This window comes from Equus quagga, chromosome 14, assembly GCF_021613505.1.
Source record: "Equus quagga isolate Etosha38 chromosome 14, UCLA_HA_Equagga_1.0, whole genome shotgun sequence".
Taxonomy (NCBI): domain Eukaryota; kingdom Metazoa; phylum Chordata; class Mammalia; order Perissodactyla; family Equidae; genus Equus; species Equus quagga.
This window is the reverse complement of record NC_060280.1, coordinates 78,287,182-78,312,518: the sequence shown is the minus strand read 5'-3', so window position 1 is coordinate 78,312,518 and position 25,337 is coordinate 78,287,182. Positions and strand designations below refer to the sequence as shown.

The window sequence follows — 25,337 nt, the reverse complement described above, 5'->3', positions numbered from 1 at the left end:
GTCAGGTTCCTCAGCAGTGGCGAGAAGCCAGCAGTAACCTTGCCTAACCACAGGCTTTCTAGCAGCATCTGTTGGGAAAACATACATCGCAGGTTCGCTGAAATAACTCTTAATTGCCAAGTTCATTCTTTTAGGTTGGCTCTGCCAAGAGATAAAGAATTTATGAGGAGTAGAGGTGGATATATGCTTTGGTTTGTTCAATGTGTGATAACATCCATCACTAATGCGGGCATGAAATTTAAGTGGCTTAGAGTAAAGGCTGGTATCGAAACTGCGCTCTGAGAGCAAGTGGGAACAAAGTAGCTTCACTGCAGGATCAGGGAGGATGCAGAGGGCAGGTGGCGAATGCGGTTTCGTTCCCAGGAGCCCCTTGCTCTTCTCCTTGCTGAATCCTCACCTCAGTGGGCGTTTTATTCTGTTGTTGTTGAAGCTGAAGCAGGAGCACCTCCCAGAATTTTGTCCTCCCAAATAAAGCTTCTATAAGACCCTGAGCTACAGAGATGGAATGTCACATAAAAGTCTGGGCTCCCGGGTTAAATGAATGCATGTTAAAACATGCATATGCTATTTGAGGTAACTGATTTGATCTTCTGGAGCCTGAGTGTTTCAAATGCTGGGCAGTGATCTCACACTGCCGTTGCAGTCAGGCTCTGTGAACACGCACAATACTGTTTCTTTAGAGAGTTTAAGAAATTCTTAGACTTAGATGCTCAACTGAAAAAGGATGTTTCTGTGAATAGCAGCAGAGTTCCTTTAGATGCCTAAAGAGGTTGATGTCATTTCCCAAAGGGCCAAATATTTTCACAGACTAATCCTCACTGAATACCTACCACATGCTCAGCAGTCTCTTAACATTGTAGAGGAAGTATGTGATGTCATGTCAGTCCTTAAAGGACTTGTGATAATAGGAATCTATTATTATTAGTACTAAGCACTTACTAAGAGCCAGACACTCTATTACTGGCCTCATAAACATCATTTCATTTAATCCTGAAAACAACCTATGAGGTACGTGTTCCTATGCCCATTTTACAGATAAGGAAACTGAGGTTCCGAGGAGTTTATTAACTTGCTAAGTTGTCGGGCCAGGATTTTACTCTAAATCTGTCTGACTCCAAAGCCCGTGCTCTGTTTCCCTGAGATGCAGTTGGAGAGGCAAGATGGACTCACATGAAAATGCATACTCACTGAAAAGTCGATAGTGTTTGTCAATGGACACAGAGCTGTGAGGGACAGCAGTGGGTGAGATGTCAGAATCAAGATTCTAGAAGATCTTGGCAGACTGGAAGAACAAAGAAAGTAATAAAATGATAGTTACTGGAGATAAATGCAAAATCCCCCATTTAAGTAAAATCAGCTATTTAAGTCCTGAAGAGGGGAAAAATGGTTTGATAGTGCTCTATGAGGGGAGAAAGAACCAGAGATTTTAGTTATTTGCAAATTCAAAGTGGGTCAGCAGTAGAACAGCGGTTGTCGTAAATGCTAGTGCAATCTGAAGCTAGATTCATAAAAAATGTGGGATCCACTGAGGAATAAGTGAAGACAACAGGATGCTTGAGGGGTCTGGAAGGTTGGCCATGTGGGAAATGATGGAACGAATTAGGGGTGTTTGGTTTGAAATATTTGAAGCACTGTCTTCATGTGGTGGGAGGGTTAGACTTATTTCATGTCACTCGAGAGGAAGCTCGTAGGTCCTGACCAATGCATGGAATTACGTATGGGGAGATCTTTACTTCACAGAAAACCACCACCGAGCTGTTGGGAACTGACTCCAGCTGTCCTGTGTGGTGATGAAATGTTGGTGCAGAGGCTGAATGATGTTGTAGACTGATTCTCTGTTTCCATTGCTGGAGGAGATCGGAGCAGGGGAGAGTCAGGGAGGCTCGAGCAGTCAGAGATGGAGCATGGAGAGACGGGAACATGATACGGTTTGGGAGATTGACGAGGGAACAGCTTTCTGGGTGAGGATAACAACATAGGCGAAGACAAAGAAAAGGAGTAGGCCTTTAAAAAACCTTGCTTTATGTATTGAACAGGAAGGGGAGGAAGGGAATGTGGCTTGAGTGTGTCTTATGGTGCTAAACTGGGCAGGAGAAGTAAGATTGGGGTAAAAGGAGTCTGGAGTATCATGTAACCCCATGACACTGATTTAGGAGATGAGAGAACTTTTTAAAGTACTATTTATTTTCTGCCACCATATTTGGTAAGGTAGCATTAACCCAATATGTGACCCAAGCTTTGTCTTACTTGCAAGACACTAACTTCAGCATAATGAAACAAATAGGCATCTCTTTCATTCTTCCTTAAAAATCTCAGCCTCTCTGAAGCATGTAAAAAGAGAGCTGTTGATCGTGGAATTTTACCAACTGCGTGTTGCACCGCAGCGTGTTTAGTTTAAAAGTGTGGTGGTTGAAGATAGGTCAGATTGTTACCGACACTATGTTGTGGCCACCCTGGAAGGGCAGGAGGGACCCCCGCCCAAAACTGAGTTCAGACATTGAGACTGATGATGCCACACATGCACCAGGAGGGTGTGAAGAGGCTTATTACTCGCCTGTTTGAAGCCTCTGGGGAGACAGGGCAGGCCTCTGACGCAGGTTTGAAGTGGTTGGAGAGAGCAAGGAACGGAGACTGTCGGGGTTTCATGGTTGTTAAGGGATGGGGTCCGTGAGGGTTCCTGAGCACACGGTCAGGGGCTTGTGGGGTTTGAACTCCTGCCGGCGCTAAGGAGGGAGCACCCAGCCTTTCTTGTCTGCTCACCTAGATAAGAAAGGGGCAGAAAGAGCAAAAGTGAAGACAGACTCCTCATTACAGCTCATAGAGGAAATCATTTCTCCAGGGCCCTGAAGGGAGCTAGTGTGAAGAATGCCATCCAAACCTTGCCTTTTGTGTGCGTGCACATGTGCCAGCTAACTAAAGGGGTGTGTGTGCCGACTTTCTGGTTAAACTTTGTCCAGGCCTCGTTACCGGTGCATAACCAGGGGTTACCTTCAATCGAGAGTGTGGATGGGTCAGACCCTTTGGCAACTCTGCAGAACCCTATGGGCAGACTGGAGGCCAAAGAGGAAGAGGATGAGGATGAGGATGAGGATACTGAGGAAGATGAGGAAGAAGATGGTGAAGACACGGACCTGGATGATTGGGAACCAGATCCACCCCGGCCTTTTGACCCGCACGACTTGTGTAAGTTGGAGCTGTTTCTTGTGAGTGTGTAAGTGTGTGAGTGTGGGAACATAGGTAACGTTTACTGAGGGCTTCCTGCGTGCAGACACTATGCTCCCTGCTCCACACGCATCGTCTTACTCCGTCCTCGCAGCAGCCTGTCAGGGAGGCGCTGCCGCTGCCGTTAGTACTGATTTTACTGATGAAAGAACTGAAGCTCAGAAGAATTTCACTAGGCAGCCAGCTCGGTGTCTCTAGGGGTGAGTGGTGGATCAGCCGTCGAGGCCGAGTTTCTCTGATACCAGAGCTCGAGCTGCCAAACCACTGTGGTAGGTTTGCCCAGTCCTAGAGTGGTCAGCCATGTCAGCTTTAGCGGTTTTGCTCTGCTGCTTTACCTTTCTTCCTAACACCCTTTCAAACATGCCTACTATATTCCTGGCACTAGTGCGTTACGTTTTCTAATGTGTTTAGCGCTCTCCACAGTCTCATGAGGTAGGTAGCTTTCCCAAGGTCACGCTTAGTTGTTGCAAGAGTCAGGATTCAGACTCAGGGTCTGGCTCCAGGGTGTCCATGGTTAACCACAGCGCTGACTGCCTCTCTGTACTGCCTGCTTGGGGGTGGGGGTGGGGTCCTGCTTCCACCCACCAAATCATTGCATCTTTCCATCGATTTTCATGTTTCTATAGCAAAGTTCTTAGCTCATTTATCTGAGATGCCGAGGCTATTCAGAGCTTTGTGGTCTCACCATGTTTCTCCTGGGACCTTCTGGGTGGTGGTGGTAAAGCCTATTTGCATGGGGCCAGTGTTTAGCTCTGTATTCAACAGAGAACTTCCTCATCTTGTTTTTCCTTGAATTCATAAGTTTTCAAGGCAACTCCTTAGTCAGATACACATGAAATCACTTTATCTTATAAATATGATTACAAAGTAGTGCCCCATTATTGGAGAATTGTAGACATTGAAAATACCTATTTCCTAAGCCAGGTCGTCACACAGCCAGAGCTGGGTAAAATATGACTGGTTAATTAAATTTGTCAAGGATCGTGAGTATGATCTCTGTGTGGTCCAGTCGCTTTCTCTGTTCTGTGGCTATATGCATCTAATTCTGTCAGGTAGCCTACAGATGAGTCCTGCTGGGAAAGAGGGATGAATTGGATGGTTACTGCAAACTGGTCACTCCTCGTGATCAACTGAAAATATATGTCCTGTCAGGGCTAGGCTAATTGTGTCATCCAAGTAAATGAAGGGTGGGATGCTAAATTCATTCATTTTAGTATTATCTTCACACAATGTGCATTGAAATCTCAACCAGTACAGCACTTTTTCTGTTTGAATTACATATACCCAGACAATAATGAGGCTTATGTAACTCCCTTTGAGGAAACTGATTAAATAGTGCTGTCAGCCTTTTTTAAATAGCTTTATTGAGATATGATTTACATACTATAAAATTAATCTATTTTGTCTCATCAGATTTTGCAACATTTAGCCTCATAAGCTCTTCTTTTTTCTTTTCAGACATGTTATAATTGATTTGTAAATTTAGTGGCCACTTTTCAAATTAATATCAATAGAGAAATAAGTCACAGCCTGTATATTATTTTTGGTAGGCATAAACTAATTCTGCTTGATTTTAGAGGGAAAGTACAGGATTTTTTTGGTCTATGAAAGCTAGTGTATTACAGTTGAACAGGTAGTGTAATTGTAGGAGTGCATTGAATTTTGACTTGAAAACTTAGATTGGGGATTCTCTCTGGTTAGACCTTTTTACCTGAGATCAAGTTATGTTGAGGAATTTGACTTCAAGGTTTCCTTTCTTTTGCAGGGTGTGAGGAGTGTAATAATGCACATTCTTCGGTGTGCCCGAAGCATGGCCCCCTGCATCCGATCCCCAACCGGCCGGTGCTCACGAGGGCGAGGGCCAGCCTCCCGCTGGTCCTGTACATCGACAGGTTCCTTGGCGGGGTGTTCTCCAAAAGGCGCATCCCCAAGCGCACCCAGTTTGGCCCTGTGGAGGGCCCCCTCGTCAGGGAGTCCGAGCTGAAAGACTGCTATATTCACTTAAAGGTAATTTACGCTTTCTCCTGATTCACTCTTGTTCTTAATAATTTTTAAAGGGGCGCACATTTTCTTGCTGAGTCCTAATTCAGTTTCAGAGCAGTTGTTTGCTGGTATTTGTCTTTTTTTTTTTAAAGATTTTATTTTTCCTTTTTCTCCCCAAAGCCCCCCAGTACATAGTTGTATATTTTTAGTTGTGTCTCCTTCTAGTTGTGGCATGTGGGACGCTGCCTCAGCGTGGCCTGATGACCGGTGCCATGTTGGTGCCCAGGATCCGAACCGGTGAAACCCTGGGCAGCTGAAGTGGAGCGTGCGAACTTAACCACTGGGCCACGGGGCTGGCCCCTGTATTTGTCTTTCTGTGCTGAAATTGTTTTAAATGGAAACTTTCTCTCTTTCACCAGTAAAGCGGAGGTTGTGGTTTCTGTGAGTAATTGAGTAATTATATGAGTAATTCTGAGCGGAACCCTTCTTAGGGGCTGCAGTAGTTGCTGGGGCTGCCCTAACAACCTGCCGCAGTCCAGGGGCTTAAGCAACAGACATATAGTCACATTCAGAGCCGCTGGGGGCTTGGGCTTCAACGTATGAATCTGGAGGGGACACCATTCAGCTCACAATAGGGGATTTGATGCTTTATTTTTTGGTAACTAATTTTCACTGGAATACAAAGAGAATTATGTAGACTCATGTAATCTGCTAAGAGCCAATAATATTTTCAGGAAAACACTTTTCAATTTTTGAAATAGGTCTGTCCCATCAAATCTTTGGTTAAAGCGCTCACTATGTGTTAAAGCATCTCTCTGCTGATCTCTACCCCTACATTTGACACTTTGCCTCTCTCCACCTGCTCTGCTGTCTACTCCTTGGAGAGCCGCTCTGGAGGACCAGGAAAGGGCGTTGGGAAGGGATGGGTTTGGAACGTGTTTTTTGAGAACTCAGCTGCTGTCATGGGGAAGTTTTGTTCGGTGAATGCTCAAGATCGCTAAGAAAGAATATTACTTTGTAAAGAGAAATACCTATCGCCAGGCTACACATTATAAATGAATGCAGTTGACTCCCAAACGGAAACAAGTTGTAATGAACTAGAGCGTATTTTGCTTGCCTTTTTCTGGCTTATTTCTAGCATTTTTTGATGTATTAGTTAATGGTGAAACATCAACTGAAGCTATGCAGTTAGGTTGCTCATTTTAGGTTTTCCAGGTAATTCTCTGACAAGTGAGTCTTCAGAAAGTATCCTTTCCCATTTACATTTGGCAAGACACAATTCCAATGTCTTTCTAGATACAAAGAGAAGAACCAGGATACGTATATGGTTAATTTAAGGAGTGGTATTTTGTATATTATGAAATTAATTCATGTTATGTTGAAGGTTTTGTTTGTTTTTGATGTGGCTTTTTACTTTCTCTTTGGTTGCAGGTTTCTCTTGATAAAGGGGACAGGAAGGACAGGGATCTGCATGAGGATCTCTGGTTTGAGTTGTCTGATGAGACCCTTTGTAACTGGATGATGTTTGTGCGTCCGGCCCAGAATCACCTGGAGCAGAACCTGGTGGCTTACCAATACGGCCACCATGTGTATTACACAACCATAAAGAACGTGGAACCCAAGCAGGAGCTCAAGGTACAGTGCTGGGTCAGTGGTGCCTTCGCTGGGATTAGCGATCATTTAATGCTTTTCCTACTTTTTTTTTCCTGAAGTAAGATTCTTGCAAAAATGGTCCTTTCCTTGTAATTCACTTACTTAGTGAGCTATGTGCTGTATGCCTATAGTAATCCCATAAATAAAACGGAATGAAAAGTGTATGACTTTGGAGTCTATCAAACAGCTGCACGAAGGCATTAGGCTCAGGGGTAAGGAAGTAGTTGTTTTGGGTGATAGACTGATATTTGTGATGGAGTGATTAAAGATGGGGTCACATAACATCATTCACACACTCCAAAGAAGAATTAGTTGGGAAACAGGAGATCTTGTAAAATGGAGTTCAGAATTCTTTATCTGAATACTTCATTTTTCCCAAAGAATTCTATGCAGTGACTTCTGATGTCAGAATGTATTTTTCTGGGATAACTCTCTGTAGGAATTTGTCTAAATATTAATAGATAATATTTAATATTATGTTAATAGGTAATATAATATTATTATGTAACTAATAATAACTCTTGATGACATAATGAAAATTCTGCTGTGATCCTCAGGGAAAATTCCTTTTTTTCTTTTAAAGCTATGTTAGGAACATGGCCAAAAGAGGGGATCAAAATACTCTATGGCTTCCTGATATAAATGAAAAATAGGTGAGAAATGATTGTATCAGTACATGAGCGCTGAATTGCAGAGTGCTTCAGTGTGGTAAAAGTGAGAAATAGATTCCTCTCTCAGGGGAGAGCAAATACCTGGACTTGGTTCAAAAGCTGTACTAAACCTGTGTCTTTGAAACCATCAATTAGATAGTCCACGAACCCTGAAGAAAATACGTAAAAGGAGATTCATATTTCACACCATCTATCCCAATTAATTCTTGATAAGAAAAAACTGAAGTGAATATTTCTTAACTGTGGAGAAGAGATGATTTTCTCTTTTAAATAAGCAGTAGATAGAACTGTGGAGATAAAGACAGACAGAAAAAATTAAATAAGAATACAATAGTTCAATATAATGAACAACCAAAACAGTAGATAAAGAAGAAGCAACAGAATCAGGGGAATATTTGTAATACACGTTCGAGGTTTAAGTATAAACGCTGAGAGAAAGTCGTGCACTTTTTACCTCACTACATCCAGATGGACAAATGAACAAATACTGGGAATAGACCTTATTTAGAGGACGAATCAAATAGTAAAGAAACGTTAAAAATTTTTTTCATGTTGATAATTTAAAAACCCAAGACAACTATGAGTTGCTATTTTTGTCAATTTAAATTAGCAAAAAGTATGTGTATAGTACAATGAATGTGAGGGTTTAAAAAGTAGGGACATTTGTTACAGAATTACAATATTTTCTAGAATATTTCTGGCAGTAGATGGCAAAAATGTTCTTGGCCGAGTAAAGCTAAACTTTGAAAATTAGTCTGAGAAAATAATTATAAGCAAAGATAGAGCTGGATACATTAGAATTTTGTAATGCAGGGTTTTACCGACTCTCAGACACCATTGACTCTGAGATGCACCATTACTGTTTTACACACCATTAAGAAAAAGTATGCTGCCAGTCAAGGTTTATTACAGTGCTTATTTTTATTAACAAATAGTTATTTTACATTTATTGCAGGAGCTATTTGACACTTATTTAGACGTAATTTTGAAAACCCATCACGCTTACGCATGTTTAAAAAGGCACATGTAGGCAAAATAAATTGGGTAAGGTATAAACTGCTTTGTGTGCAGTCTGACTTTGTTTCAGTAAAACTGAATCACTGTTTAACTTCATCATGAATGTTTGTGCTTTTCTGTATCTGTCATCTTCTGTGCCATCAAGGTGCTGATGATGATACAGGATTTTTAATATAAGTGCTCCACTATGACCTCTGGGATATTTTTCTGAGCCAGTGATAGCCTTTCTGCACGTTTTGATGTTATGCTTTCCCATTGATTGAACCCATGTGTGTCTTTTTCTTCAACTGAAACACATGTCCTTGGAAGTGATCTTGATCAGGTCATTAGGAGTTTCTGACAATTTGCTGTTTGATACCTTAATGAGAGGCCCAGCAGGATGATCATGCCAACCTTGCATTGCTTTGAAATTTCTTTTATTTATTCTGAGGGAGATGACAGTTTTTTTTGCCTTCATTTGCATTGCTTGGCAAGTGTTAATAACTCTTGGAGTTCCAGTGGGGCGTGTAACTGAATGAGATGAGAACAGTACAAGGAGCTTGGCCAGGTTTGTGCAGGAGTAATGAGCAGGCAGTGACAGCAACATCACGGCAGCCATCGTAGGATGCCCTGGATTCTGAGACACATTCTGATTTCTGCATGTTAAAATATGAAAAATATACATCTTGGAATTGATAGAATAGGGTAGAATTTATAACAGCAAAATGATAAACCACCTAAAAATCCAACCATAGAGTCATGGTTAAGTAAATTATAGAATACAGGCTCTGTGGCATATTATTCCACAGTTAAAAATGAAGTCTCTCAATATAATATTTCCAGAATTAAAATAACATTCCATAAGAATTATACATGATTGATTCATTTAGTGACTAATATTTTGAACTCCTACTATGTTTCAGACACTAGAATAGAGACAGACTGGTGCCCTGTGTTCAGGGAACTTGTATTCTAGAGGGGAGGTGGGCAGGAAGATGTAAATAAGCAAATAATACCAAGTAGTGGTAAGGGCCGTGAAGGAAACAGGATGCAAAAGAGCAAAAAGCAGGAAAGGGACCAGTGTAGCTATGATGGATAGGGAAGGCTTGCTGAAGAGACGATATTTAGGCGAACTGTGAATGAGAGGGGCCTGCAGTGTAGAAGGGTTGGGAAGGGGAGGTGGAAGAGCTCAACAGTCCTGGTGGTGAAACAGCCAGAGCAGGGGTCAGGGCGGGAAAGAACTCTGGGTATGTTTGAGGAACTAAAAGCAGGCCCTCTTGCAGAAGGGCAGGTAAGGCAGAGTGGTAGGAGCTGGGACTAGACCCTGGATCCCTTTGGAGCATTGAGCATTTCAGGTTTATTTTGAAACAAGAAGTTGTACTGGCTTTTAAGCATGGGAATGATGAAATCTGATTGTGTTTTAAGAAGACCACTGAGGCTCCCGTGTGGAGAATGGATTGGAGAGAGCAAGATAGAAAAGAGGAGACTCATTAGAAGGCCAGGTTGAAGCCCAGACAAGACCTCATCTGGGCATGCAAGTAGGTGGGAGGAGGGGAGGTGGAGAACATCTGGGCAATCAATAGTTCTTGCTAAAGGATTACAGAAGAAAACTGCGAAATCAGACACCTTTTAGGTGTCAGGTCTGAGCAGTTGGGTGGAATGTAGGGTATTTATGGCGATGGGGAAATAGGCAGTGGTGGGAGTGTGAGTAGGGAAGTATCTAGAATTCAGCTCTGGACATGCTAAGTTTGAGCTGATCCAAAATGTCAGGTAGGCAGTAGGATGTGCATAGCGGGAGGAGAGAGGGAAAGTCTGGGATGGAGATATTAATTTGGGAGTCATTAGCACAGAGTTAGCTGGAAATGGATACGATCACCTTAGGGAAAAATAAGAAGGCCCCGAACTTGTACTAAGCTTTGAGGAACACTAATATTGAGAAGTTGAGGAGAGAAAGAAGAGCCAGACAGGGAGACTGAGCAGCCTGTGGGGTGGGGGGGAGGAGGAGACTCAGGAGGGCGTGGGAGCATTTGAAACAGTCACTGATGACCCTAGTAAGAGCTGTGTGGTGTCATCTTGGGATGGAAGCCACTATGATTACAGCTGTGTAAAAACCTGTGGTTAAATACAGATAAAGAATCAAAAGGGGCTATGTTTTATTTAGATAAGAGACTATTGATATTATCTCTTGTGAAGTTGTTCTAATAACGAAAACAATTTTTTAACAAGGAAAAAGAAAACACGCAGTGTGTCTTGGCAAGTGGACTTCCTGACTGACCACCTGCAGACTGGTGTGAAAGGGTCCGTTGGCTCACAGTGGGATTTTTTTGTTGTCTGTTTTTCGTGGGTGTGGGTCATGGCAAAGCCTGAATTGCTTTATGTAAGCGGGAGAAAGAATTTAAGCATGGAAAGGACACCTGGTGGCGTCCCTTGGTTCTTGACGATGTGCTTGCTTCTTGTAGGTGTGGTATGCTGCGTCCTATGCTGAGTTTGTGAACCAGAAAATTCACGACATTTCTGAGGAAGAGAGGAAAGGTGGTTGGACTTTTTAATATTTTCTATATGAATTCTACATTGTATATAGAACATCTTTATGCAACCTCTAACTTTTTCATCTCAATATATTTAAGAACATATTCCAGTAGGTTTTTTTAGAGCTACATCTCTAATTCTAGGATCAAATGACGATGACATATTTACATGTCTTTCATGGGTGCTGGAAAATAGTATTTAATATAATGAAAACCTCCAAATCCTAAATTAGAACCTAGATCAGAGGATGATCCCTATCTAGTTTTAATCACCTTTGAGGACATTGCAAGGCAGGTACTGACTTTGTTTTTAATGTAAATGTTCCTGAAGTATAATCTACATACAGAAAAATGCACAAATTATAAGTTTATATAGCTCAATGAATTTTCACAAAGTGAACATACCTGTGTAACCTGCACCAGATCAAGGAACAGAACATGACCAGTGCCCCAGATGTCCCCTTGTGGCTTCTTCCATCTCCTCCTCACTCCCAAGTGTAACTAATCTCTTGACATCCAATATGACAGATACAATATGCTTGTTACTGAACTTTATATAAATAGAATTATATGATATGTATACTTTTGGTGTCTGGGCATCTCTTGCTCAACATTTCGTTTGTGAGATTCATCCATATTGTTGTGTGTAATTGCAATTTGTTCATTCTCATTGCTATTTGGTATTCTACTGTATGAATGTGCCACAGTTAATTTATCTATTTTACTGTGGATGGAAATTTGGGTTGTACAATGCAATTCTGACACTAAACTGCCTGGAGTTAGGTCACATTTCACAGGTTAAGAGCAGACTCTTCCACAAGACTCTTCTCACCAGTCACAAGCTCGTGGATTCCCGTGCCACCTGCACTTCTGACCAACTAGCTACAATTTAGGGAGTTCCCACTACCCACTTAGGTTTGATCATTCACTAGAATGACTCACAGAACTCAGAAAAGTGCTTATGATTACAGTTTTATTATAAAGGACACACATCAGGACCAGCCAAATGAAGAGACACTTAGGGCAAGGTTTAAGAGGGTCTCACGTGTCCTTAGTCACCTCCCTGGCACACTGAAGTATGATTACCAAGCAAAGAAGCTCAGCTGAGCTTCAGTGTCTAGCATTTTTAGTGAGGCATCATTACATAGGCACGATTGATTGAATCATTGGCCACGTGATTGAACGTACTCTCCAGCTCCCGCTCCCCTCCCTGACTCATATCACCTGGCTCAAAGCCCCAGTCCTGTAAGCAGATGGTTGGGCTTTCTGACTCAGGCTGCCCTCCTCCTGAGTCATCTCATTAGCATAAGCTTAGGTATGATCAGAGACCGCCCTGAATAACAAAGACACTCCTATTACTTAGGACATTCCAAAGATTTAGAGGTTATTTCCCAGGAACCAGGGACAAAAGCCAACCAGGTTCTTTGTTATACAGCAGGGTTTGCAGTTTTGGGCAGTTAGGAAGAGTGCCCCTGTGAACATTCTTAGACATGTCTTTTAGCAAACGTGTGTATTTCTGTTGGATGCACATGTAGGAGTGGAATTGCCGGGTAATAGGGTGTGCATATAATCAGCTTTAGTAGGTACTTCTGAACATTTTGCTAAAGTGATTATATTGGGCAGTGATTTTAAAGTTATTTGTGATGAAATATATTCTCAGATTATGAAACTTGGATCTGAATCACTAGGTTATCTGAACACAGATTTCCATCGTAGCACTGTCTTTCCAGTGTGGTGAGGCTGTGTGTGTCTGTGTGGATTGGGGGTGGGGAAGGGTGGTATGAGGGTGTTTTTCCCCTTGATGTCTTATATGAATATAACTGAAAATAAGATGCTAAAAAGCACCTCTCTGTCAAACTTCAGCCTTTGATTTTATAGCAAAACAGTAATGCAAATTGGAGGCACTGCATGTTTATGAACTCTGGGCTACTGGGTGATGAGAATGGTGGGGATACTGGACATTTGAGTTTTGTTGGTGTCTGTTGATCATCAGCCTTTATGATTTCTCTCCTGTGACTGCAGTTCTTCGAGAGCAAGAGAAGAATTGGCCCTGCTATGAATGTAACCGCCGATTTATAAGCTCAGAGCAGTTGCAACAGCATCTCAATTCCCACGATGAGAAACTGGATGTGTTTAGCAGGTATAATGAGGGCGACGTTTTCACAAACTTAGTTTTTAAAGGTTCAGAATCATTTCTGTATTGTCTATAAACTAATGAGTGTTTCTGTGTGTATGCATGTCTGTGTGTGTGTGTAGACAGGTAGGTAACCAGGTAGGCTGCTGAGGGAAATTTCTAATCTGTCATTTCCTGTCTTCTCCTGGGTCCTCATTTACTATTTACACCTTTTCCAGCATAACACCTTAGTTAAATCTCTCTTGACTAGAGATTCTGAAATAGGAATTCTTGAGATACATACATCTTTGAAATAATCTGCCTCTCTGATTTTCAAACATTTTTCAGTAGTAGGATTCCTTTATCAAACTAAATCATGTTTAATTCCACTATATAAAAAAGATAGATGAGGGACAATCATATAGGAATTGTACAGAGTTCTAGGCAGGGGCAGATCAGTAGGGCCTTTTATGGGTAATGGTAAGAGATTTGGATTTTATTTAAGTGTGATAAGAAGTCTGTAGAGGGTTCTGATCAGGGAGTATTGTGATGTCAATTATATTTTTAAATGGCACTCTGGATAAAAATGAAAAATAGCACTTTAGCTTATATTTGATCGAGAGTGAAGACGGGGAGTCAGTTAGAAGCTATTTCAATAGTTCAGGTGAAGAAAGAGAGTGGTTTGGAATAGGGTGGTATCAATGCGACAGATGCAGGGTTGCCAACTTTTATGGGGTTTGAAGAGAGAGGAGATGGTGTGAAATGGCATTTAGGAAAGTGGGAAAGTAAAAGTTCTAGGGGAAGTCCAGTATAACTGCCTGCAACGTGGAGAGCTCACTTGAGGTTTGTGGTTGTGAAATTTGAGACCACTGCCATGGCTGTGTGTTGTCTCCAGCAGGAGAACACTGCAAGAGTTCTCTGCGAGAGCGCCAGTACAGAGCAGGCAGGGAACTGGTGTACAGGGTCGGGGTTTTGCTGAGAGCGTACAACATAGCAAGATTGATGAAACAGCAGTGGGGATGGGAAACGAGCATACACAAGGGAGTGAGTACAACGAATCAGTTTGGAGTTTATGTGTGGAAGAAGGGAGAGAAAACATCAAGAGGATGTCGGACTGCAAAGAGGTGACGGAAGGATTGGGATGGAGATGCCAGGGAGGTTGAAGGATGTATATATAAATACACGTACGTGAGTCCTTATGTTTTAGAGATTCATACTGAAGTATTTACAGATGAAATGATATCTGGGATTTACTTCAAAATAATCTAATGGGTCTGTGTGTGGGTGAAGTAGTGGGGATAGAGATGGAATAAAATTGGCCATGAGTTGACAAATGTTGAAGTTGGGTAATGAGTACATTAGGCTCATTATGTTATTCTCTGCATTTGCCTAGGTTCAGAATTTTCTATAATAAAGAATCTTTTGAAAGTTTCTGGAAAAAATATATAATTTTTGTTAAAGTGTTAAATAGATGAGTGGAAGATTAATTTTATACACATTCCCACACACATCTTCTAAAAGAGGTTTTCATGACATACTTTCTGAATCCCTTTTATTAAGGAATTTTTGTATGTTAGAAATCTATTAAAGGGGATAATTTATTTGGTGTTTACCAGGCATGTTATAGAACAGTTGAATTAGAAATTTGATCTGACCGTCCAGAAGCTTATAGGAAAACAAGAAAGTTCTTTTAAATCCAGCCAGAGTTCTTAGAAGGAGTAAGTGGTGAGGCAAGGGGAAAAAAGGGGAAGAATGGAATCTGGTCTCCAGAAACACACTCCGAGGCTTAGTGCGTTCTGTCCTGTCTGCATTTCTCACGTCATTTCCAAGATGTGTTCATGCTTTCAGAATTTTCAGTAGCAAAATGGTGTTAGTGTTTGGCATATTTATAGCTCCTTTTTTTCTGAATAATTTAAGACATCTCTTTGAGCTATGTACAGGGCAAAGATGAGAAATTTAGGAAGTGTGTATTAGCAAAACAATAGTTTCCACTAGAGGAAAGAATCAGGGAAAAGTAATAAAGTGAGAGGAAATCAAGACCTGGGGTTAGTCGGGATTGTTTTGGGAAATACTTGTTAAGGAGTATTATGTAACCATGACTATTTATAATCCAATCTCTTGTCCCCAGAACAAGAGGCAGAGGAAGGGGACGAGGCAAGAGGCGATTTGGCCCAGGTCGACGGCCAGGGCGTCCTCCAAAATTTATCCGCTTGGAAATAACCAGCGAAAACGGGGAGAAGTGTGATGACGGGACACAGGTACTGGGAGGACGGGGAAGAGCGACTTCTGTGACGCTCGCTTAGACAGCTTAACAGAACCGTTACTGGATGTAAATACGAGGACCTTTCAGAGGTGGACAGTCCTGTCATGTCTGTGCCTTGCTGTCTGTTAATTAAACTATGACTAGAGAAAGGCAAAAAGAATGTGTTTTCAAATGTTACTTAGAACAAAAACCCAACTTTGCTGCCCTAATGGTTTGAAATTGTCCAGAGATATTACTGGGGACTCTGTTTAATTAGTTAAAATAATTAAAATGATTACAGTAGTCCAGGAGAGTCCTGTCACCGTCTTTTCCTTATGAAGTGATCTGGACTATCTCGTTTTTACATTCTGTGGATAGTCACCTAATTAACCTTCCAAGAAGGAGAATAGTTTTTCTCAGCATGACTTTAGTCATTTAAAAAATAAGCAGCAATTCTAAACCTTAGCTGGCAGACTTTCTAGCACTCGTCTCTCTCTAGTAGGTGAGGAAATAATGCCTGATTGTTGCAATTTCAGGAGTTGCTCCATTTTTCCACCAAGGAGCAGTTTGACGAGGCTGAACCAGCTGCTCTGAATGGGCTGGATCAGCCAGAGCAGACCACTCTCCCAATCCCACAGCTGCCACAGGAAACCCAGTCTTCTCTGGAGCACGAGCCAGAAACTCACAGCCTCCATCTGCAGCCGCAGCACGAGGAGAGTGTGCTGCCCACCCAGAGCACTCTGACGGCCGATGACATGCGCAGAGCCAAACGCATCCGAGTAAGTGGGACGCAGAGCTCCTCCCTCATAGGTGCTGACCCTTCTCTAGTCAGCCAGCTTTTTAGGTGCTATGTTTCCAACCTACTCACCACCCACTTTGAAATCCTGCATCTAGCTTATCACATACTCAGTCCCTTTAATGCGGAAGAGAGTATTAACTATTTCTCAGTGTTTTTGTGTCCTATGGCAGGCTGGAATGGCTGGTCCTAGATTCGATCAAGTTAGTAATGACACAGAAGGCTGGCTTGTGGCAGCTCCTGGACTAGTATATTCAAAATAGGATAGGGGCCGGCCCCGTGGCATAGTGGTTAAGTTTGGAGTGCTCTGCTTTGGTGGCCTGGTTTTGTGGGTTCAGATCCTGGGTGTGGACCTACAGCACTCGTCAGCCATGCTATGGTGGTGATCCACATATAAAGTGGAGGAAGATTGGCACAGATGTTAGCTCAGGGCTAATCTTCCTCAGCAAAAATAAAATAAAATGAAATGAAATAAAATAGTATAGCTCTCTGGATCCCTAAACTCACAGATTGGAAATGAAGAAATAAGTACATTTAATTATAATAATTATTTACATTTAAGGCAGGCTAATCTGTGCCTAATCGTAGTTCTCAGGTTAATTTTGGGTAACTGAATTGGTTATCTACAATTTCCAAGGGGAGACTGGCAAACGTCATTACTTATCAACGCAAAGGGACCTGTGTCCAAGTTGAGGTGGCAGGTACAACCCACCCACCTGGGGACAGCTGGAAGTTAAGCTCTAGATTCAGGAGTAGGCCAGTGGCTCCCTGCATGGCCTGCGTCTTGTCTGTCGGCCACCTGGCTGCCTGACCTCCATGGCTCCCAGGTCAGATGTGGTTTTCGCTTATTTTACAGAGAGCCTTTGAGTCTGAGTTCAGAGCTGCGGGGCATGCATGTGGAGAACAATATGGTTGTATGGGCTAAGTGCCTGTGCTGACAGTTTACATCTAGAAAATAATTACTTAAACCCATTGTGGCAGCAGGGCATATCAAGACTTTTATTAGTACTTTATGTGTAGATGAAAGACGTTTTTCATATAACTTCCCAGGCTTTACAAGTTCTAGGTGGATGACCATTTTAGCTTATGTTTCTTTTGGTCTAAGTCTTATATGCTTATAGGCTAGAAGGGACCTTGAAAAATAGTTTAGTCCATGCCTTCATGTAAAAATACATGTAAACATTCCTAGCTGTATGATAGCACTGAAGGGCTCTAAGTACTCGGGGCTAAATAGCCTTTAGGAGGGTCCTTTATGGAAACATATAAAACTTTTGGCTCCATGTATATTATTTCAAAAGGATATGTAAACATACGTAGATATAGACCAGAAAGGCAAAAAGCTATAAATTAATACCTTTCCATCCATCATTCTACATTATTTCCCAGTCTGCATTTCACTTTCTTGCCCAATTACTGTCTCTTCTGCGTTGGCCATTCTGATTTTTCACTAAGTCCAGGGAGAGGCTTATATTTAATTTTTTTGAAGGGAAAAACTAGAGCCCACATGTGTCGTGAAGTTGTGGATGCATGAGCATCATCTCGCTGTAATTGTACTTGTATTCTCGAGTGAGTTCAGTTACTGGTTTTGGTACAGAGTTCCAGGTGTCAAAGCAAAAGCCATGTGCGTGTGGCTTTTGGAGGTCAGTCTTAGTTGAGCTGTTTTTCTTTTTTCCTCTCACACATTCTAAAAAGTAGGGCTATGTATTTTTTCATCTTTTTCTATCCAGATTGGTAATGACCAACTGAAGGCAAGTCTTCCAATCCAATTGGTAATGTAACTATTTTTCTCTCCTCTAACGCTGCCTGCTCAGCTGGAGCTGCAGGTAGGTTTGTTTCCTGTGTTTCACATAACAGAATGTTATTTCAGTGTTTGCCTGACCTGCTGTTCTTTGCAACCTGTACTTACTAAATCCTGGTGGACACTACAATTTGGTTGCCACTGTAAATGCAAATTAGTTAATGAATAATGGTAATTTATTTTCAAATAGATCAGTGAGTAAACTGTGGGCTGCAGATTGCTCATACACAAAATGAAGGGCAGGACTAAGTGCTCTCCAAGGTCCCTTCCAGCTCTAGAACAGTTTGAGTGACTTATGGAATAGCACTGAGTTCCAACTATACCTTCAGCACCGTGCTATGTACACAGTAGAATTTTCACTTGAGTCGTGTCTAATGGGAGCTTACAGTGTAACTAGGGAGGCACTGCTGATGTAAGCTGGCTTATTGTTAAGTGCTAAATTTAAAAGTATAGCCTATAATTGCTATAGGACCTGGGAAGAGCAAAAGGCCAAAAAAAGATGGAGTCAGGGAATAATTCATAGAGGAGGTGAGACTTGAACTGATTCTTGAAAGAGAGACAGGAGAAAGGTAGACCGTTTCAGAGGAAGGCAGCTAGAAAATCAAAGGCTGAGACACAGGAACGTGCTTGGCGTGGTCTTGGGACAGAGTTTGTACTGGCTTGACCCCAGCATAGGCTGCCAGCTGAAGGACAGTGCAGAGTGAGAGATACACTGGGCAGGATTAGCCCACCAAAGGCTTTGAAAGCTGGGCAGAAAACAGGCCAGAGAAAAGTTGTTTACAAAAAACAAAAAAGCCAAAACTGAACATGGTTGATTTCCTTTTAGGGTCAAGATCAAAATAATATGAAAATTGATCAGTAATTTAGGTTCTTTTAGCTATTAATATCAAACTTTAGAAACTTTTTATGGTCTTTGTCTGCAAAGAATCTTTTGTTTCAGAATTCATTTCAATGTGAGTTGAATCCCTCATCACAGATTTTAGCAACAATGCCATTTTGGCACTGCAGAGTAGCTTAGGTTCCGTGCAGTATGGTGTGGTTGCTTGCTGCACCTCAGGGATCAGAAGATCCAAAATGGATTCATCTTTGTTGTATCCACCATTTTTCATGATTTCTTCCAGAAATGTGTACCAGTTGTAGCTCTGAACTGCAGAAGATACCTTAGCAGTAGAAATCCTGTAAGTGGGTCAGTGGGTGGGAACAGTTGCAGCACTTTCACTGCCTTGTAACATGAGGATGGCATTAGGATCATTAGATCAGAGAAACGCAATCTCGTTCTTGAGTACTTAGACGATATTCAGGGCTCCATGGAAATTAAAAAGATGATAAGAACAAGGTTTGTTGATAGAACTAAGAAAGTGGAGCCAGGTGGCTGCTCGGTTTAAATCAAGAGTCTGAGGACGCTCATACTAATCAGAAATGACAGAAGGCTTATTAGCATAATGGACCAAAACAAAACTGAGTTCTAGATGTGGCGCCCGAGGAGAAATGGAATCCCCAGTGGGACCACGAGCAATTGTTGTACATCGTGTCTGCCCGTGGAAACTTCTGTGCTTGGGCGAGGGAAATGACTCTTACATGCCAAAAGCACTCTCACTGTTGAACCTCTGAGCCTCAGGATAGCATTTGTTTATCTGCAATATTTCCATCAAGTATTGAAAGTAGCCAAAATAGTGAGAGCTTTTATGTAAGATAAGTATCTGTCCAGATAGAGTAGAAGGATTAGGTAACTGCTAAGCTCTGTGGCTGATTTGAAGAAGGTCTCTGTTCTTAAAGATCTCTGCAGAGGCCATAGAGAAGATCTTGAAAGAATTCTTTTTGATTTTTATATGTAATGTATTTCATTAATTCTCAAACTTTCATCAAACACTTCCTATGAGCTAAGCAGTTTTTTAAGGAATCTACATACAAAGGAGAATAAAATATGACGCAAGCCGGAAGCAGCCCAGTCACCTTAGGAAAACAACACAATTGCTACATACCTACTCACGATAACTGAGCAGGTGAAATCTCTCTTCCAGCCCTGTGAGAGAAGCCTGAGAAGGAAGTGTCCTGTCGCATAGTAACTATGTTCAGAATTTTCACTAAATCAAAAATAACTATTTTGCTTCCCCCAGATGATTATTTCACATTAAATTTAGTTTAGAAGTTGCTGCTTGTAAGTAATTTGAAATTGAGTTTAAGCATTATTCACTGTACTTTTTTCATTGCACAAATAATGCCTTAAGATGCCCATTAATCCTTCAGTTCCTTTTCTCTTATAGTTACATAAACGTACCCATTCACAGATATATTTTTTTGAGGGATTTCCCCCCCTAGTAGCTATCTAGAGCTTTCCCCCTGGTGTTTTGAGGAACTTATGAATGAGTCTTCATTACAGCATAACTAAAATATTGATTCTGGTATTCTCTGCCTGAAAGATGGTTGTATCGGTCTGCTCTCTGTAGAGCACGAGTTGTGTTTCCAGTAGTCGTGATGAGTTTGCACTGAGTATCGATATTCTCTCACTTGAATTCCCTGTAACAATTGCATGAATTTACAAGACGGTTAATCAGCATTAGAAGTGCAGTCTGTGACTGAAAATAAAAAAGAGCATAATTGACTGGTCTAGACAGGGAACAGAGCAATAAACTTAACCTTGTTAGCATGGCATTCTAACCAATGGAACTAACTAGTTGCACTGAGACCTTGTTGTCTGCATTCCCTAAGTAGGACGTGATTAAACGCACGTTCCGTGTATGATGTGTGCTCATACGTCTTGTCTCATGAACAAACACATTCACATAAATTCATGTCCTTCGTTTGCAGTTATTTTTATTAAATTGAGATATAATTCACATACCATAAAATTCACCATTTTATAGTGGTTTTAGAATATTCTCAAAGTTCTGCAACCATCACCACTATCTAATTTCAGAACACTTTCGTCACCCTCAAAGAAACCGCATATCCATTGCCCCAGCCCCTGAGAAGTTCTACCCTTCACTTCTTTTTATTACCTTTTTTTTGGCTAAACAGTTTAATCAAGCTTAATTCTTTTTCTCAAGGACTTCAAGAAATAACGTCTGCTGACTTGCTCCAACCTCCTTCATGCATGTGTGACTCATCCCAAGTCATTCCTTCCAGACCTTCAGTTTTGATGTTACTCCACTCTGGTCTTTGTTTTATTCTGCAAATCCTCTACTGGGAATACTTTTTGAATGTGACTTGAATCCTTTCGAAAGAAAACACACATACATAGACATAAAACGAAACATGAAAAAGTTTGTCTTTTCAACATGACTTTCTTTGGGATGGCTTATTTTTAATATGTTCACCAGAGAAACCTCCCTTCAGCTGTGTCCTAGAGTTTAATTTCTTTGGAAAGTCTGTGATTGCAGAGGTCATCCTCTTTCTCTAATTTGTGAGCGCTTGCACGTTTAATTTCCTAACTAAACTATCGTATTTGTGTGTGTCTTTCAGAATGCAGCTCTTCAGCATCTGTTTATTCGGAAGTCCTTCCGGCCTTTTAAATGTTTGCAGTGTGGGAAGGCCTTCCGTGAAAAGGACAAGCTGGACCAACATGTGCGCTTCCACGGGCGGGAGGGGAACTGCCCGTTGACCTGTGACCTCTGTAACAAGGGCTTCATCAGCAGTGCGTCCTTAGAGAGCCACATGAAGCTCCATTCGGACCAGAAGACTTACTCTTGCATTTTTTGCCCAGAATCCTTTGACCGCCTTGATTTGTTGAAAGATCATGTGGCCATTCATATCAATGATGGCTACTTCACCTGCCCAACTTGTAAGAAACGGTTCCCAGATTTTATCCAGGTAAGTGTCTACCACTGAGATTCTCGTATCTCTCCTTTTGGTAAAAGAAATTTCAACTTTTTGAAAATCAAGACTGCCTATCACCTGCATTTTCATCCCTTCTTTGAAACAACTTTACAATTGAGAATGATATTTTTTTAGTCAAACTACTTTTGATAAACAAAAGGTTATTATGACCCTTAATTGTCCAAATCAGACATCAGCATTTAAACATTTAAATTCTATTACAAGTAGTAAACACCTAGATCTGGTTATAATTTTAAAAAAGTCTTTCTTAGTCCTTGCCAAAACCCACTACTCATAAAATATATAGAGCCTGTAGAAGATGTGTTCCCATTTGCTGGCCTGGAAACATTTCCTCTCACTATGGTTACCTGACTTGCTTTACTAAGGTTATACATTTTGGAAGAAAACAAAGAGAAAGTTGGCATGTAATATACTTTTATATCAAGCACTGACCTCCTCTCCTGTACTATATTCTGGAGCAAAATGGGTGAGGATAAATTCCAGAATATTCATGATTTCATTTGGACTTCAAGTGATGATATTATTATATGCTAGTCGATGAATAATTAAATCTAAATATCTAGTCAAAATATCCTCTCTTTTTTTTAAATTGCCAAAGCAAAAGGAGACTAGGGTTTAATCATAGTTCTGCTAGTGTTGGGAGTGTTGGTAATTTTCTCACTTCACACAAATAATTAGAAAAGTTGCTTTAAGGCAGATTCTAGTGGCAAAAGAGACTCCAAAAATAATGCAGCAAAATGTCCTATAGGACTAGTTTGATGTGACTCACTCCTCAGCTCCCATCCGTAGCTCTTCTTCATTGGATGTTTATGGCTGGGAGAGTTCAGAGGCCGTGTTCCTTTATTTAAGTTATTTAAAAGTACAGGGAAAAGGTCCCAATTAAGGGGAAATGACACTGGTGGTGTTCTCATAAGTGGGTAATGGGTTTTATATCATCTAATTCATGTCTTTAATTCTTCAGATATAAAAGGACTAATTACTAAAAGGGGCTAAATTGCTTCTATATATGTTGGGAGCAGGAAAAAGTGAGAAAGAATTATTTTTTGTCTTCCTATAGATAACTTTTAGCAAAATTCATTTAAATCCAAAGGGACTCTGCTTTTAATCTTAAAGAAAAATGGGTTCCATGTGATCAGGGCTTTGAGGGAGCTAGCCCTGGTCTTTCTCCCGTTCAGGTCCTAGGGGCGGCTGAGACCTGTGAGGCCTCTGGCTGCTTGTTCTGTTCCTTTGTGACTGGGGTAGCATTGTCGGTGAGGCCAAGTTTCAGTCACATCTGGTTGATTGCACCACCAGGTGGAAGAAAAGCTGTGGGAATGCATTTGGCTCCCTCTGGTGGTGACGAACTGCCTCTTGTCATTTCCTTTGCAGCCTGAGTCCCCTGACTTTTCCTGTCTTCCCTGCCAGGTGAAAAAACACGTGCGAAGCTTCCACTCGGAGAAGATCTACCAGTGCACAGAGTGCGACAAGGCCTTCTGTCGTCCTGACAAACTGCGACTCCACATGCTCCGACACTCAGACCGCAAAGACTTCCTGTGTTCCACGTGTGGGAAGCAGTTTAAGGTATGTAACCAGGGAGCAGCCCACGGTTGTCCTCGTGGCCGCTGCACGGTTGTCCTCGTGGCCGCTGAAATGATGTCAGGCTAAGGACAAGTGCCTGTTTGTTCCATCCGTTTATCACCTGCCTACGAAGAACTGGACTTGAGATGCGTTTTGTGCCTCAGGTTTGATTTAGTAATTACAATAAAGTTAAGGAAAAAACTCACCTTAATTTCCCAAAATAATTAATTCAGATCCCCAAACAGAGTAATAATGCATCTTCTAAAGGAACCCAAATGTAAAATGAGTAGAAGTAAATTGCTATTGAGGAATTCCTAAGAGAACAATACATTTACTTATCAAGTCAAGAGTTTTTTGTGGTTTTTTTTGCTGAGGAAGATTCACCCTGAGCTAACATCTGTTGCCAACCTTCCTCTTTTTTTTTGGCTTGAGAAAAACTGTCCCTGAGCTAACGTCTGTGCCAGTCTTCCTCTATTTTGTATGTGGGTCACCACCACAGCATGGGTGACAAGTGGTACAGGTCTGTGCCTGGGATCTGAACCTGTGAACCCTGGGCCGCCACAGCAGAATGTGCGATCTTAACCACTACACCACTGGGCTGGCCCCCTCAAATCAAGAGATTTTTATTGAGCACTTACTAAGTGTAAGCCCTGAGGGCAGCAGGACTGCCATCTAATCGAGGTGGGAAATCTGCAGAATGTTAGGAGGGCTTGGACTACTTTGGGGAAGGTTAATGACTTTGAGGATTAAAATAAAAAATAATAAGTATTAGTAATCTGCCTGGAATTTAGAAGAAGCAAAAGAAAAACCCATGAGAGACTCAGAGATAAGACTCAAACAAGTAAATGTGAAAACAATAAAATGTGTTTCGTTGGGAAGTCAAATGGTTCTGCGAAGATGTCACGGAGAGATACTCTGCTGAGTATGATTTTAGGTCATTCTGTCCTAGAAACTGGAAAACAGTCAGAAATGGATTTGGGGGGAAACTAATTGTAAAAGGTTGTATTTATATAGAATATGGAGGCATTAAAGAGAAATAGAAAGTAGTTTTCCAAGCTTAAGTTTTGTGGTGTGTCTCTTATGGAATAGACTCTTGATGGCTTTCTATATATAAGAGCGTGATTGAGAACTCTGTAGAGAACTCTGATGTGGAAAGTATAAATGGGTCTAGGTGTTTTTCTGTTTCTTAATTTAAAAAAACCCCAATATGTGTAAAAAGATCTCTTGCGATGTGAACTGGTTGGCCATCTACCCTACCTATTCAGCATTTTGATTGCCTGTTTTGTGCCAGATATCATTTTAGCACCTAGGCATATAAAAAACACCTTTCTGCTTCCATTTTCTCCTTTACTTTCACCCAGTATTTTAGACAGGGTTCAATCAGGGAAGCATACCCACTATGAGCATTACGGGATTTTCTTATAGGAGTAAGAACTTAGTTACAGGAGGAGATGGAAAAGTGAGGTCTGAAAGGAGAAGTGGGAGGATCAGAGAAAGGTCACTACTGCACCCTCTGAAGCCCTGGCTGGGATGGACGAATGAGAACTTACCCGGAAGTCTGGGAGCCCAGGCCCCTCCCGCTGCAGGGTGGGCTGCTGAGGGAGAACTGGCGCTTTCTATGGGAGACTGTGTGGCTGCATGTGTGGTGCACGCGGAGTTGGCCAGCAGGCTGGCAGTCAGGAAGACCATGAGGATAGGATAAGCAGGGGTGCACTGGCCCCTGCATCCGACCCGCAGAGCGTCGCGGCTGCTGCCTCGTTTCTCCCTTCTAATCTGTGCGAATCTCTCTGTCGGCGACTCTGACTTGGAACCACACTGGGCAGGGCGTCTGTGTAAATGTAGTTCTCCTTAGCCGAGCTGACACAGGACAAAACCACCACACACTCTGAATCCATTTTTCAGATTATAACCAGAAGAATAACGTCTAGAGGACAAATCTGA

The 25,337-nt window shown here is 41.6% G+C and overlaps 1 protein-coding gene across 4 annotated transcripts in view; it reads left to right on the top strand.

Moving 5' to 3' along the window:
- PRDM10 (PR/SET domain 10) overlaps positions 1–25,337 on the top strand; it is a 93,431-nt gene that overhangs the window by 46,780 nt on the left and 21,314 nt on the right. For all 4 annotated transcript variants that reach the window (XM_046638077.1, XM_046638078.1, XM_046638076.1 and 1 more), the window contains 9 exons: positions 2,958–3,183; positions 4,988–5,229; positions 6,637–6,840; positions 10,985–11,057; positions 13,076–13,193; positions 15,295–15,424; positions 15,945–16,187; positions 21,465–21,812; positions 23,244–23,399. In XM_046638077.1, coding sequence (XP_046494033.1) covers positions 2,958–3,183; positions 4,988–5,229; positions 6,637–6,840; positions 10,985–11,057; positions 13,076–13,193; positions 15,295–15,424; positions 15,945–16,187; positions 21,465–21,812; positions 23,244–23,399 — 1,740 coding nt within the window. The remainder of the gene's footprint in view (positions 1–2,957; positions 3,184–4,987; positions 5,230–6,636; positions 6,841–10,984; positions 11,058–13,075; positions 13,194–15,294; positions 15,425–15,944; positions 16,188–21,464; positions 21,813–23,243; positions 23,400–25,337) is intronic.